At 38.8% G+C, this 16,366-nt stretch overlaps 1 protein-coding gene across 1 annotated transcript; it reads right to left on the bottom strand.

Annotated features, from left to right (window-relative positions):
- Positions 1–5,792: 5,792 nt before the first annotated feature.
- LOC135464129 (small ribosomal subunit protein uS14m-like) lies at positions 5,793–10,100 on the bottom strand. The gene is made up of 3 exons (XM_064741621.1): positions 9,924–10,100; positions 8,584–8,778; positions 5,793–6,576 (listed from the first exon to the last, which is right to left on the bottom strand). The coding sequence occupies exons 1-3, from the start codon at positions 9,981–9,983 to the stop codon at positions 6,394–6,396; spliced, it is 438 nt and encodes a 145-aa protein (XP_064597691.1). The 5' UTR covers positions 9,984–10,100; the 3' UTR covers positions 5,793–6,393.
- Positions 10,101–16,366: the final 6,266 nt, after the last annotated feature.

Raw genomic sequence — 16,366 nt, 5'->3', positions numbered from 1 at the left:
GTGTGGAAGTCAAAGTTTTGAAGTCTGGCTGGGGGTATGTTCAGGTAGACGATAACATCGTTGCTCAGGTTTTACGCGGGAATGCTTTGTTAACAGCTTCTTGCAAGACTTTAACAAGAGCATTACCAGTAACAAACTCATGGTCAACATCCTATATAGAACAGAGAAATTTAGCTCATTTTATAGATCACCATGACTCTAGTTTCCAAGAAAGTGTGCAATATGAATTGGTTTTTGGACCAATGAACTCCCATTATCCTATATTTGCGGACATTTTGCAGCCAGTGTTTTATGTTGCCGAGGGATTGGCTGAAGGTGAAGTGTTGGTTGTCAAGGCAACAGATGAGGATGGGGATAGCATCACTTACAGCTTCAATAAACCAAAAGATTTTTCACTGGACCAAACCACTGGATCTTTGCAGAGACAAAAGCCATTTTTGATTGGTCAAAAATTTCAGATGGTTGTCATGGCAACCGATGATGGCATACCACCCAAATCTAGCACGCTGTCTTTGACAGTGATAGTAACCAAGGATGGAAATCCGCCTCCAATGACAACACCACAGGTTGTCTCCCCTGACTTCACACCTCAACCTGATGGAGAAAACATCACCTTTGGTGTGCGTCCCAATGTCACCGTCACTGACCTGGACGAAAAGAGTGCTGAAACCAATTTGCTGATTGTCTACATCGTTGTCGGTGTCGTTGTTGGACTTTTCGTTTTTATCGGAATTTTTTGTGTTGTTTATCAAAAATGTTGCAAATCAAAAGCTAAGACCAATCATAGTCCAAAGAAGAAAGGAAAGTTTGATAAGTACTCAGCGGAGGCTGTTCCCATGGAAACTGTACGAGCATGAAACAGTTGATTTTCATTTGCCGTATTGTAGAGTATACGATCACAACATGGCTTCCCTGTACCTGTTACTCACTTTGAAGGTCTGCCAGCAACCTGCGGATGGTCGTGGGTTTCCCCCGGGCTGTGCCCGGTTTCCACCCACCATAATGCTGGCCGACATCGTATAAGTGAAATATTCTTGAGTACAGCGTAAAACACCAATCAAATAAATAAACAAATAAATGTTGCTCACTTTGTCTCAGTTGCTCCAAACCAAATAAATTTTGTTGAATTTTGAACATGTTCTCACTACTTCATCTTGTTTTTATTTTTATTTTGTTTTTTTTTTTTATTGTCATCTTTGTATCTCATCTCACTGATGTGTAGCCATAGTTGGTTTATTAACTTTTCTGTTTTTTTTTTTTTGTTATTTTTTTTTTGGTCATTTTCTTTCGGTCTTTATGATGTGACTCTCTTTTTCATGTTCAGACTTTGTTTTGCATTACTGGTGTAAGTAATGTTGTGTATATAAAGATGTCTATATCCCATAAGCCTGTACATGTATTTAAGAAATGTCTGTTCTCCACATGTTTGTACATGTATTTAAGAAATATCTGGTCTCCATATGTCTGTATATTACGGTCTCTATGTCCCAATTTCTTGTGTATAAAGATGTCTGTACATAACGGTGCTATCATATTTGCCATAAGTTTAGGCCATGCCCTGTTTTTTCTTGCCCAAACAGTGTTTATCCCAGGTACAGAAATATGTGCTATCTTTTTTATGGTAATAAATAAAATGAAATGAAATCATTTTTCATGAAGCAAGCTGAAGGGAGTAAGTGGAGGAGCAGAAAGCACATTTCAGTTGTATGCATAGATATGTATTTTAAGCATGTGGTATAAAGGCCAGCTTGTGGCCATACACGCATATGTAGGTGATTTGTGCTGTCCTCCAACTTGTTTAAGCTAGGCACATGTATTATGAAATTCAGTGCCATTTGTTACATACTGAAGAATAAGACTTGATAGTGTGTTAAGATTTATGTCTCCTAAACAACTCGATAAACGCCTAGATCAAGCGCAGCGCAACGCTGCATTGGGTTAATTTGATTCTGTATATATTTAGGATTCCCAACTGCCATTGGCCACAAGTGAGTCTTGGGGTTAGCTTTATCATTAACAGCTCAGCTCCAAACTGGATTGAACGTGGTCCTCTTGCAATGGATGAGTCAGTAATACATTACAAGTTCGCACACAAAACGCCGTCACAAATCTGCAATGAGCAACAAACCACTCAGTTTACGTCTGAATTATTTTAGGCAAAGAGAATGGACGCTAAAAGGAAGTGTATGTAAAATGAATACCATTAAACACTGTCCTTGAAAATAGTTTTATTTAGTTTTTTACAATTTTTCTACCGAGGTAAGTTCACTAATTGTGAAAGTTGCTGGGAACAACTTTTGAGATCAGAGATGTAAATTTACCCAGGACTGTACTTTTGTAATTTTTACAAGTATCTTGTCCTGGCAAAAAAAGAGTGAACTTTCACCTTTGTATCAGTTTTTTTGTGAATTTACTTTGTTGCTGTATTATGCTAATTGCCCTAGAATCTGGTTGTTGATAACAATTAAATATCCACATGAACCATTTTGAACCATTCCTGTGCAATATTTTATGTTTACATGTAAGATTTTTTGATAACCCTCTGTCATCTAACTGTTCCAATTCTTGAGTATGATGTGGAACAACAAAAAACATTCAACTCTGTTAAGCTTATATGTATATTTAAATAATGACGGCACCTACTTTATTTGCCCTCCCCCCCCCACAACCCCCAAGGGTGCATTTTTAAGAGGCAGAGATCAGTAATTTTTACATGTACTTTTGCTGCTGAGACGTACATTTTCCCAGCTGTTTATCATCCTACCTTACAAACATACCTCATGACAGATTTCTACAATCAATAGACCTCTCAGAATAAGACAAAGAAAAAATAAGTGACTTAGTCACAAACAAAAGTTAGGTCAAATAAATGACTTAGTCACAGACAGAAGTTAGGTGAAATAAAATGAAAAATAAGTGACTTAGTCACAAACAGAAGTTAGGTGTAATAAATGACTTAGTCGCAAATAGAAGTTAGGTGAAATAAGTGACTTGGTCACAAACAGAAGTTAGGTGAAATAAAATGAAAAATAAATGACTTAGTCGCAAACAGAAGTTAGGTGAAATAAAATAAAAAATAAGTGACCTAGTCACAAACAGAAGTTAGGTGAAATAAAAGACTTAGTCACAATCAGAAGTTAAATGAAATAAAATACAGTAGCTAGCTCTCCATACATGAATGTAGATTCAACATGGTAACAAAACAACACGAGCATACTGATCTTGTTCTAGATTACACACACACTTTATCGTACGATCATTTTAAAGCCTTTATATGTTTCTTAAAGTACATTTTTTACATGCTAGGTGAAATACAGTATGTTTTTTGACTTGAAACCTGATTCAAATCTTGAACAAACATGATTTTCAGCCAGAAAACCATTTTATTTTTTTGTTTGGCCTTCAGATGTACAAGTATTCTTACATCTGTAACTAGCTGTAGCGTGTGCCCACAAACCAGTCCAGTACATAACATTTCACAGTGGCACGTGAAGGAATGTACGCCTGTAAACTCCCATTTCATGGATTTCTGTAGAATTGTACGTGTCTGCTATTTGGTGAAGCAGTCTGTAGATGAGGGGTGTAGTTATGGACTTTTGCCTTCTTCAGAGCGTTTGCATGCGATGCTGTACATTTGTCGGCTATGGTGGAACAAAATTGCGATACCAGCCCATGCTAAAATGGCTTCGATTTAGCCCTCGTCATCCGCAAACTCTCTCTAATTTGTGTAACACTTAAAGTGAACTGCAGCTGTTTTTCTTCTGATAGTGAAATTCCATGAGTAAATACATGGTGATGATTGTGTTATTTTTTTTTGTTTTTTTTTAATTCGTGTAAGCTTTTGTATGGTCAGAAATCATTTACTCAAACTCCATGGCATGTTCCTGTTGAATTTTCAAGCATTGTGACGTCAGACTTGTCAGAAAACATAAACAGTTGGCTGAATATGAATGTCAGGGACCATTATGACTTCACCATGTTCTGGATAAAAAAAGAAAAACAAAAAAGCAACAACAACTAAAAAAAAAACACATCCAAGCAAAGGACATTTTCAGTCATGGTACAATGTTACATTGGATGATTCTCAAAATTTATATTGAAAATACTATAATCGCAAAGAAACCTTCCACAAGCCTGTACAATATTAGGAGAAGCCTGTGGATAAGAAATTTTTATGGAAGTTGAAAGCACTGGTTTGGCCGTTCAGTTTAAACACAGGAAGATTGGTGCAGTGAATTTAGAGCGGAAAGAATTTTGATACTAAATGTCATGATTGTTACATACTTTGACATATACTTAACTCCACTTAACTTAAACTCCAGATGTAAACATTTATTCCCTTGGATGTACATTTGTTCACATTTTGTTTTTCATGACGTTTCATATTGCTGGTGGGAAGAGTTACCTCCCCTGATGCTCACGATTGTAGCCCTACTCTGTGATAAATGGAAACCACACATAAAACTGATCAAATGGCTGTAGTAAAAATCTCTCAAACATGTTGACTGGTTTTCTTTGTTGTTTTTGTTACACACATATTGCAGGTTGTATTATAGCACAAGGGTTATCCATCCCTCAATCCAGTCTGTCCGTTCACTTTGAGGCCCTGCCACTGTATCTACAGCAGACATGGGTATTCCACGCACTCTGCCAGGTTTCTTCCAACCAGAATACCGGCTGTCGTCGCAAAAGTGAAATATTCTTGAGTGTGGCATAAAACACAAACAGAACCTATAGAATCGTATTATGTAAGAGTTTTAAAATGTTTCGTCACTCTTACCAGTAAAAAAAAAGTCAATTTTTTTTTTAGTTTTTTTTTTTTGTTATTTCACATTCAATGCTGTATTTGAAGAACTGCTGCACCATTGTCCCCTCTACAGTACGTTTACTTTTTTTTTATTATTTCATTTATTTGATTGGTGCCTTAAGCTGTACTCATAACATTTCAGTTAAACAACAACAGCCAGCTTATGGATGGAAGAAGCCAGACAGACCTCTGGAATTCTTGTGTGATCATTGGTACACTTTGAGTGAGTGAGCGAGTGCTTGGGGTTAACGCCATAGGTATATTTTGAGTGAATGTGTGCTTGGAGTTTAATGTCGTAGGTATATTTTGAGTGAGAGAGTGTTTGGGGTTTAATGTAATAGGTATATTTTGAGTGAGCGAGTGCTTGGGGTTTTAACGTCTATATGTTTTGGGTGAGTGAGTGCTTGGGGTTTAACATTGTAGGTATATTTTGAGTGAGCGAGTGCTTAGGGTTTAACGTCATAAGTATCTTTTGAGCGAGTGCTTGGGGTTTTAACGTCGGTATATTTTGGGTGAGCGAGTGCTTGGGGTTTAACATTGTAGGTCTATTTCGATTATCAACACTGTTGAATTTATTTATTGCATTATTTTATTTATGCCGTGCTCGAGACTTTTTCATTTACACGATGGATGACTGTCTGTTTTAAGGGTGAAGGAAATTAGAGCGCTTGTGGTAAACCACCAAACTTTGGCAAGTTTCTGGAGAACTTTCACACCATGTGACATGCAGATATGCAGGTCGCACTGGTGACCTTCAGACAGCCTTGGCCAAACAAGCATTGCAGACAGCTTATTGTCACCATGGCCCTACATTTCGACAATCCCAGCAAATTTTTACTGTTGAATTTATTTATTTGATTGTTTGACTGATATTATATGCCGTACTCAAAAATATTTACTGTTGAAAGACATATTTTCCTGATCAGAAAGCCTTGGAACACAGGAAATTCATAAAAACCCTCAAGATAGGACAAAATATAAAAGGTAGATTTTCAGTCATTTTTTTAATTCCATTTTTGTTTTCTTTAGAGTCAGCTCACCTGATAAACACAAAATATCAATGTTGTTGTTGTATTCGGAACTTTATAACGATTCACAAGACATTCAACATTCTCTGAGACTAAGGCCAGTGCTCTGGTCTCACATGTATTTCTGTTCCCTTGATGGATTTTATTTCCTAACAACAAAACCGTCTTTACTGGCATCTGATGTCACTGTCTTGCGTCTAATCATTAAGAAGGCAGATAACTCTAACAGATATCCATGCATCCGGTCACCTACAAGGGCAGATAATTCTCTTTTGCTATATATCACCCCACACAAACTCAAGAGGATATCACTGTGTGTGTATGTGTAAGTCAGACTAGCAAGGGTAGACAACTTCAGCCACAGCTGTTCAAGTGCAGACACCTCCAGCCTGATATCACACTGTCACATGAACAGAGGCACTCCACTCCATAGAGGTACAACACTGCCTGTGTAATTCCTCAAACAAGGGCAATAAACTCCAATGATATCACAGTATTATGTTTCTGATCACCAGCAAGATCAGATAACTCCAGAGAGATATCACACCCCATGTGCCATCACCAACAGGAGCGAGTAACTCCAGAGAGTTTATTATAATCTGCTAGGTGGCGCCACACAATTCGACTAAGTCTCCAGCGTCGCAATACCCCACGAGGTCGCGCAGTGATCACACACCTGTTACGAATTCTCACATAGGAGCTGTCGCGAGGAAGGGAGGCAATCTCCTGGTCTGCCAACTCCTGAAACAGAGAAGCTAAAGTTACTCATAAAATTCAGAAAAACTGATTTTCTACTCTTGGAACCCATCATAAATTACTGTTTAATCCTCTGCTGCAAACTGTAGAGGGAGAGAATACAATACAGTTGGACCTATGTCCTCAACATTGGAGGATGAGTCTCTAATCTGGTAAATGAAGATCATGTTTTCAGCTCCAACTAAGAGGCTCAAAGAATGAGTGAGTGAGTGAGTGCTTGAGGTTTAACGTCGTACTTAACAATTTTTCAGTCATATGATAACGAAGGAATCCTTAGGGTGCATGTACGTGTAATGTGCCTCCTTGTTGCAGGACGGATCCGATTTCCACCGCTCTTTTATCTAGTACTGCTTCACTGAGACGCCTTACCGAAGGCATATCAGTTGCCACGCCCGAGCCATTATACTGATACTGGTCAACCAGTCGTTGCACTATCACCTTCATGCTGAACGCCAAGCGAGGAAGTTACAACTTCCTCTTTTAAAGTCTTAGGTGTGACCCGACCCATTATTGACCCTGGATCTACTCTCCCAAAGCGGACGCTCTACCAACTGTGCTATCCGGGCCGGTGAGGCTCAAAGATGTTCATATCAGTCAGTCGGTCACACTCTCTTTTGAAAGAAAGAGACCAACCTCAAATAAAGTATGCACCAGTTGAAAAGCCATTTCAAGCAGGTTTCAAACAAGGTTTTCAGAGTTTTACAGACTATTACAGAGTTGTATCTGGGCCATACTGAACAGGCTGAAATACTGTGACATCACAGGTTTTAAACAGACATCTGAAAAAGACATCACTGTGCTTCACCTAGTTCAATATTATCAAAAAAAGTCGAACCTTAAACGTTGGTTGCATTTTATTCACTGTTTAAAAAGAAGTAAAGTTATCATGTAGAGACCATACAATTTGAAACCAGCATGGGAAACCCACGACCATCTGCAGGTTGATGATAAACTTCCCACGTTAGGCCGAAGAGGAAGCCAGCATGAGCTGGACTTTACAGGAGAAGAAAACATGAAAATGATGCCAAAATCAAACAAAAGAGCATCAAAACTTATTTACAAATATGATCTTTAATGTTTTTGGGGATTTTTTTTCAAGAGAAAAGGGTATTTGAAAATATGATGCTTGTCTAATAAATTTATTTGAATGTAAATTTGCTGTTTATATCGAAAGATATGCATTTAACCTAAATTATGATAATATTTATAAACATATTAAATATATAAATATGATCCAAATTGAGGTTTAATACATTTGTTAGCTGAAAAGAACAAATTCTAGTGCAAAAATATTTATCAAACCTGTGTTACATCCTCATCTATGACATTATTAAACAAGACTATAAATGCCAAACGGTGGTCTCTAATACCCACCATACAAAGATTATTTTCAAGTGTCTTTTTCTCCTTAAGGAAAAATCAGAAAAAAATACTGAAGACCCCATTTAGGAATAACTTTTTCGCACTCTTTCATCTGAACTTTATGTCATTTTTATGCTTTCTCTACCTTTAACTCACAGCGACTGCATTGTTGAGAGACTATTAGGGCACTGCCCCCCCCACCAACCCCACCACCCCGAAAGGCTTTGGGATAATGCATTCTTTACTTACATGTGGTCTGCTCCTTTAACAAGGCGCATTCACTTAATGGGAGGCCTGAGTGCAAGAATACATGGAAACTTATGCTACTGGATGTGGCAGCTGTTGCCAATTTCCACGTGCTACTACCTGAATATCTCTTACTACCTGAATCTCTCTTTTACTACCTGAATCTCTCTGTTTCTACCTGAATCTCTCTGAATCTATCTGTTTCTACCTGAAACTCTGTTTCTACCTGAAACTCTGTTTCTACCTGAATCTCTCTGAATCTATCCGTTTCTACCTGAAACTTTCTGTTTCTACCTGAATCTCTCTGAATCTATCTGTTTCTACCTGAATCTCTCTGTTACTACCTGAATATCTCTGTTACTACATGAATCTCTCTGTTACTACCTGAATCTCTTTAGGCAAAATTGTGTTTTTGCGAATAGCGTTGATTCTGGTTCTTAGCGGGAAATACTCCTTGGTCATTTTTCTTCTTTTATCGTCCTTCATCATCCTCCAGTCCATCAGGGGGCGCTGCTGAGATGCCACTGGTGCGAACATCGCTGAGTTTGGCGACATATGAAGGAGAGACTCGGGAAATGCCTGCAAAGGCAGTCAAAACAAATGCATTAGTCAAAAAACAAATTTTAAATTTCATAATTAATATAAAACTATACACACAGATAATAAACTTTTTCTTGTTAATGAAAAAAATAACCTTTACCTACACATAATAACAATGATTTATGTAAGCGTCAGTTGAGATAGGTACATGTACAGTAAATTGTGTATATATCTCTTCACTTCTACGGATAAATATGTCCGGTATACTGCTAGATGTAGCTGCACTTAGTCTTTTATTTGATTGGTGTTTTATGCCGTACTCAAGAATATTTCATTAATATGATGACGGCCAGCATTATGGCGGGAGGAAACCGGGCAGAGCCCGCGGGAAACCCACGACCATCCACAGGTTCCTGGCAGATATTGGCATATAAGGCCGGAAAGGAAGCCAGCATGAGGTGGACTTGGACTCACAGCGACCCCATGGAGATAGGTACAGAGTGAGAGCTGCATAAAATGTGCAGGTAAAAATAACACTTTTAATGACCAGTTGGTGATATTTGCTTTTGTGAGCTTACGCAGTGCCAAGTTTGTTTTGTGTTTTTCGGGCAAGACGACACCAGAATATTCCAAAGTAGTCTATACATAGATGTAAAACTGGAAATTTTTATTTCGTCGAATCTTGACATTTTTTTCATAATTTCCTGTTTTCAACGCTTTGAGATTATGTGAATATATGTTTATCAGGTACAACTGCTGGCACAGTCCACATTTTCCACAAATTAGAAGATTTTTCTGATGATTTTTCCGGACATGCTGATGGGGCTTATTCAGTAAGACCGCCATAGGCTGGATTCGAACTTTGCTTTCCACTAGTCCAGTACCAAAGATCTTCCAAAACCAACATTTCAAAATTACATTTTACCATATATCCTTAACTGGTTAATGGAACGACGAAGCGTAGAAGTTCAACTTAGAGAAAACTATTAATCCTTCTGTCTTATTTCTTTCTTTTTTCTGTGTTGCGTTAGGCCTATATGTTATTGTGGTCATAGTTCTCGTTATGTACAAACTATTCATGTTAAAACCGTATTATTTTCATTAATTGCTGTACCAGTTAGTCTTAAGAACGCTTTCAAATTGTGTTTCCTGGCTGTTATTTTCAGTCAGCACGAAAAACTTACACAAGTTTGTGCAATCGACTTGACGATCCCCGTCGCACGGCGCAGCAAGGCCGCCGCCATTTTGTTTTAGAGCTGAAAGCCGGTCTGACACGTGTTTTATGGAGATGAAAGTGGCTGTCTATTTAACGTCGAAATACAATTCTCCCTGGCTTCAGTCGTTGTGAAAACAAATAATATGACGAACTGATACATACAACCTAGTTACAGTTTCGGAAATTTGTGATTTTCACTACTGCGACTCCCCAGACAAGTCGCCCTAAAATTAGGGACCATACAAGATATCCCAAAAATTAGCCCTGAAAGACCCCCCCCCCCAACTCCTGGCCAAATCGGAATATTGCATGATATTAAATACTTCTGATTGGAGGGTTTGCTAAAAAGTACATATAATACATGGTATAAATCTTTTTTTCTTCAAGTGGTAACAATGTTGAAACTTGCCGAGGTACACCCAGGGCTACGTAGGCCTATAAGAGTTAAGTGCATGTATTCGGCATTCGTTTAGCGTGAGGTTAAAATAGACGTCTATCTTAATTCCAGGGACAACTTACAGCATCGAGAAATTGACAGCGATGTATGCCAGTGTTGGCGTGCGGAACAGGTAGGAACCTCAACAAAATTTTTCCTCATTTTTGAAGTTCCCCCGGGCTCTGCCCGATTTCCCTCCACCATAATGCTGGCCGCCGTCGTATTATAAGTGAAATATTCTTGAGTAGGCCTACGGCGTAAAACACCAATCAAATAAATAAATCATTTTTGAAGAGGTGGGGACCCAGATTATGAGCTTTCCACTCCCCCCTACACACATGCGGGAATAGGTCGACGCTTCTGCAGTACGCATATACAAAATTTAGGCCAACCAGGAAGTGCAAATTAACCACTCTTAATTGCTAATCAGATAGGAAAGGAGAGTTTTTCACTTCAAGTGTGTCTTGTGTGCTGCTTGGACAAGTTTCGTGCAGAAAAACAAATTATAAAATCCAAAGGGTAAAGTCGAACATTCCTATACTAATAATTAAGGGGACGGCGTTGCAAGTCGATAAATTACAAGACCCACCCCCAAAACACCCTAAAACACCAGCTACCGAAGGGATATATGCAGGAAATAATATATGGATAGCAAGCAAAATGCATGGTAAATCGTAGAGAGAGAAGAAATCATCAGTTTTCTGTAATGAAGGGAAGTATATATTATATAGGGAAGCCGGAGGAGGACTCGTCACGCGTCTCGCGACCTACGATAGGCCTAATAATCGCATCGTTTTCGTGTAGGCCTATATAGAGACCCGCAACACGAGAACTGTATAGGCTACTATTCCAGCGTGATTTGAACCATCTTCTTGAACCATAGTGAAGACAGTCGATTTCCAGTCATGAAATACAACTTAGGCCTGTTCAATTTGTAATTGTTCATGAAATCAGCATATGCTGGTTGCAATGTATCCGTCCATGAAAGTTTAGAGATACCGCCCTGTAACCCCCGTGAGCGCGGTACTGCGGCATGTCTTTATACATGTGATGTTTGATCCCGAAATCTCTCTACTTCGGATATAGTGGGTGAATATATATATATATATATATATATATATATATATATATATATATCCGAAGTAGGGAGATTCCGGATCAAACACCAAAGACTTTAAAAGTGGTACTTGTTGCTGCCTCGCTTAATTGGCACTCATTATACCGAGAGACTAGAGCAAGGAAACATGACTAGTTGGCCTGGTGTCAGTAGGCTATAATGTGACTGGGTGCGTGTCATGTGTACATGCATGGTGTCTTTGTCACGATATACTTGAGTGGCAGCAGCACTTCGCTCTGTCACGTATGACGTAACACCCCAAGCGTACATACATGAGGAGGAGGGGGTGGGGGGCATACACACACCATATATACAGCACGGTCATGCACTGCACTATTGTCTAGCCCTATTTAGTTCCAACAGCATAATTGCAAAACACTATTACATGGTATACAAGAGGAGTGTGTCCTCATTTAAGCTATACTCAACTAAGCAAATACGCAACGTGTATGCCCTTTTCTACACGTGTGTTTGTGCAGCTTGCCATGTAAGCATACAGGTATACAATTTGGTACACATTAAAAGTGTATGTATACATGAAGTTCATGTATGCGAGGTACTCATTAATAACGTTCCTGTGCAAACTGGTTACAATTACTGTGAGTCTGTGGTACACATCTCGTGTATTTTTCGTACCCGGTTATTTTCAGAGAGTAGCTACATATATAGTATATACATGCATCCTCATGTATGGAAGTCCGACGAGGACATCTCGCTCCGCGGCCCGCGGACCCCGGCACGAGAACGGTACCATTCGCGAGTTGATCCGGCCTTGCTTGAAGACCTTCCTACGTGTGTGCGCATACACATGTTCACTGTATGTCAATTGGAAACTTCGCGAAGGCGCGGGAGGGTGAGTGACTGTGCTTTCTCTAGAGTATATGCGTCATAGTTAGGTGGATTCTGGCCATTATCGTTATGTAATAAGGTCATTATATACTGTCAGCATGCAGCACACACTATAGATAGATTACGCCTGCGTACAGTGTAACATATGGTGAGATTAGTACGCGGCTTCAGGTGATGAGCAATAAATTGTCTCCCTTTGATGATTTTCTACCTGCCGCTTGGTGCAGTAATACTAGTGTAATGTGACAATCCTGTTTTATACAGATATATAGTCTGCGATTGCGATCGTGACATGCGCCATTTGGGCCACCGTAGAATGAAATATTCCAATGCATTTTACTAAGTTAAGTACATTTAAAAAAAAATAATAAATCCAACTATTTTCCTGGACATTTTTAATGGTCTTTCGTCTGATACACGCATACACTTTAGAGTGGTCTTTTTCTTTTTTAGAGCTCCGTATAGATGACGTCGTCCATACACCAAAACGATATGGTGCCGAGGCCAAGTCTACATATACAAATGTCAACTACCACCGCGGCATTCCTCTTTTCAAAAACCTTATTCTGATTAAGACACTGTGCCAGGGTGTGTGTAGTTTGCTACTGTTTAAGCATTTAACCCGAACAGTTCGAATAAAACACTACGTGAGGTAGACAAGATGACAAGATGTCGTATTTCACCGGTTACATCGCCATTTCTCAACAGCCACACTGTCGTCGCTAGTCTGAGTTTGTTCTCTCTATATATACTAGCAAATGTTGGAAGGCTTTTATAATATGATATATTCACCGTGGAAATGTTCGTCAGTGACCTGCCACAGGTGGGGTGGTTTATCCTAATATAGCACTGGATCCTATATAGCTGTTTCCTTCACCACGGTAAACTGACCATATCACCCTACAAGTAACAATCAAATAAATAAATTTTATCATATCGGATACGTGTATACACACACATATATATATATATATATATATATATATATATATATATATATATATATATATATATATATATATATATATATATATATATATATATACAAATTGAGGGAGGAGATTCGACTTTGTGCTCGTGTTAAAATTATTATTTTTTTTTTTTATTGGTGTTTTACGCCATACTCAAGAATATTTCACTTATACCACGGTGGACAACATTATGGTGAGAAGAAATCGGGCATAAACCCGGAGGAAACCCACGACCATCCGCAAGTGCAGGCCGACTTTCTCACTTTCTCACGACCGGAGAGGAAGCGAGCATGAGCTGGACTTGAACTCACAACAACCGCATTGGTGAGAGGCTCCTGGGTAATTGTGACGGGCTGGATTCAAGTTGTTAAATGCATCTGTTCGAGGAAAAAAAAATCGTCCACATGACCGCCTCGATCAATTCTTATTTTGTCTTCCTCCAACCTGTGGATGGTCGTGGGTTTCACCCAGGTTCTGCCCGGTTTCCTCCAATGCACCATATACCGGCCCCGATAGCACAGTTGGTAGAGCGTCCGCTTCGGGAGCGGTAGATCTAGGGTCAGTCCTAGGTCGAGTCACATCTAAGACCTAAAAAGAGGAAATTGTAACTTCCTCGATTGGCGTTCAGCATGAATGGTATAGTTCAACGACTGGTTGATCCGTATCAGTATAATGGCTTGGGCAGGGCTGTTTACTTGCCTTCGGTAAATGGTCTCAGTGAAACAGCACTAGATGAAAGAGCAGTGGAAATGCGTCCTGCAACAAGGAGGCACATTACATGCGCTCTAAGGATTCCTTCGTCGTCATATGCCTTAAAAATTGTTCAGTACAACGTTAAACCTCATGCACTCATTCACTCCAATGCGCCATGCTGCTGGCCGCCGGGGTATAAGTGAAATATTCTTGTGTACGACGTAAAACATCAATCAAATAAATAAACAAACAGCGCAAAAGCATTGTTATCCCAAACACACTTACAAGTCGCATATCTGACGATTCAATATTTCGTCAAAATTTTCTTCAGGGGTGAGATTAAGCATGGTAAATGTATATAGCGTCAGCAATGTAACTAAATTAACAATCTTAAGACAGGAGAAAAAAGTACAAAAAAAACTGTGTGTATATACTAGCTACTTGAATGACTTTTTACGTATCCTGAATATGGCAAATAAAATTTTGTTGAACATTTGAAATGTCAAATATGCAAATTTTCAATTTTTTTTAGAGTATGTGTATAGGTGTGTGCTTTTGCACTATATACTAATTGCGATTCTTGGTGGATCAACAAGTTTTTTAACACTTCTCCGCTGTTTGTCATTATCTTTTTGTTACACGTCAACTCATGCATAGAAAATGCAAACAAAGAAAGCAGAAGCTGTTCATTGTTACGTAATATGACACAACTTCTCCACAAAAGACCTCGAAGGAAAACCCTGCACGTGTCACCGTTTGTGCTAATCTGTAATTTTAAGACAGCCCCCCAATACCGGAAGCACCTGTGTGACGTCAATGTGTAAACCCCTCTAGGAGGCTATATATATCACGTGACTTCCAAGGGTCTTTCCTTTACACACTTACAGATTCAGGCTGAAGGTATGTAAAATTTATGTCATTTTGAATCGGAAAGATATCAAACTTACGCGGCAGCATCGGGTTTTCTAACCACACAGACAATTAGTTTAAACATCCAGCTTTATGTTATGTACATTATTTACGCGCTGTCTGTTGATCTTTTGAGTGAAAATTGTCTTCAAAATATGTATAGTCGAAACCAGTACGAGGCCACGTCGACATCATGGAATCTTGATGTTGCCGGCTTGTCTGGAGTTCTTGAAAGTACCATATGTTCAGAGTTTTCCTTCTGATTTTAAGAAAGTTCAAGGTGCTAACCGAATGTTTAATATGAAATATTGATGAAATAATGCGCTCAGTTGCTTAGGGAATTACAAATTTTAGATGTCGTATTTCTTTTGTCTGGGCCTAAGAATTCTTTTTTTCTTTGTCTTTTTGCCTAAGAAGTCTTAGTCAGGCGCCTGTGTGAGACATTTATTGTGTAATGCGGATCCGTTCGTTGACTGACTTGATTCAGTTCGAAAACGTAGATCCTGTGCCGGCTTACACTCTGAATCTGTCGTCGGCCATTTTGTTGATCCCACGTGGTAGACTTGTGGCCTAGATTACTCTTAAAAGTGGGTCTAACGCTCATTGCACAACCAGGAGTAAGAAAAATTGACATGCCTTGCTCCTGTGTCCGATGTGTAAACTTCCACAGGTGATTTAAGGAACTCCTTTTCCTGTATGATTCAAGAAATGTTAAGTTACGCTAGCTGGGCTGAAATTCTAGTGATAAGGAATTCTAATAAAGAATGTGGGTGTGAGCAGTACGTGGCTAAGCAACTGGGAATCCAGGATCAAAACTGGGATAGTTTTAATGCAACTTTGCGGAAATTGCCAAATGCAATAGTTGTCTTGGGGAAAACCGGTTGTATTGATTATTTGGCATACTAACTGCAGACAAGAAAGGCAGAACATTTAGTTGTATGCTCTGTATAGTATTTGAAATTAACTTAACCTGTATGTTTGTGGGTGGCCATCCACAATAATAATACAATTGGACTCAGTTCACTTTATAAAGAGTTCATGGGGGTGAAAAGATGGGCATATAAAATTCAATGTTAATAGCAAATTCTGAAAGTGAATAGCAAGTTTGGATAAGGATGTCCAGTATTTGAACAGTTAATTGGTCCCTGTTAAAAGTTTATCCATTTGAAAAAACAGCAGCTTGAAGAGCTGTTTTTAACAGTTAATAACTTTGGATATTGAAGCTTTATATGAATAGTACACATTTATTAAAGGACTGGCATGTATATGTATCCAAATATAGAATAGCTTACAATGCTATGGCTTATCTCTTTGACTAAAAAAAAATACCCTGGAAAAGTAGCCAGCCACCTGGCGGAGAATTCCTGTTGTGAAGGTAACTGGTAATAAAACCACTGTATAAATTTTTTTTTTCAGTGATATCAGTTAGCTGAAAA

Source organism: Liolophura sinensis, chromosome 3 (assembly GCF_032854445.1).
Source record: "Liolophura sinensis isolate JHLJ2023 chromosome 3, CUHK_Ljap_v2, whole genome shotgun sequence".
Classification (NCBI taxonomy): domain Eukaryota; kingdom Metazoa; phylum Mollusca; class Polyplacophora; order Chitonida; family Chitonidae; genus Liolophura; species Liolophura sinensis.
The sequence above is the reverse complement of the archived record's forward strand: the minus strand, read 5'-3'. Positions and strand labels throughout refer to the sequence as shown.

Coding starts and splice junctions, on each gene's coding strand:
- LOC135464129 (XM_064741621.1), bottom strand. CDS start 9,983: ATGGCGGCGGCCTTGCTGCGCCGTGCGACGGGGATCGTCAAGTCGATT. Junction 8,779..9,923: donor AGTCGATTGCACAAACTTGT/GTAAGTTTTTCG, acceptor CTGCCTTTGCAG/GCATTTCCCGAGTCTCTCCT. Junction 6,577..8,583: donor TTTTGCCTAAAGAGATTCAG/GTAGTAACAGAG, acceptor TCTCTGTTTCAG/GAGTTGGCAGACCAGGAGAT.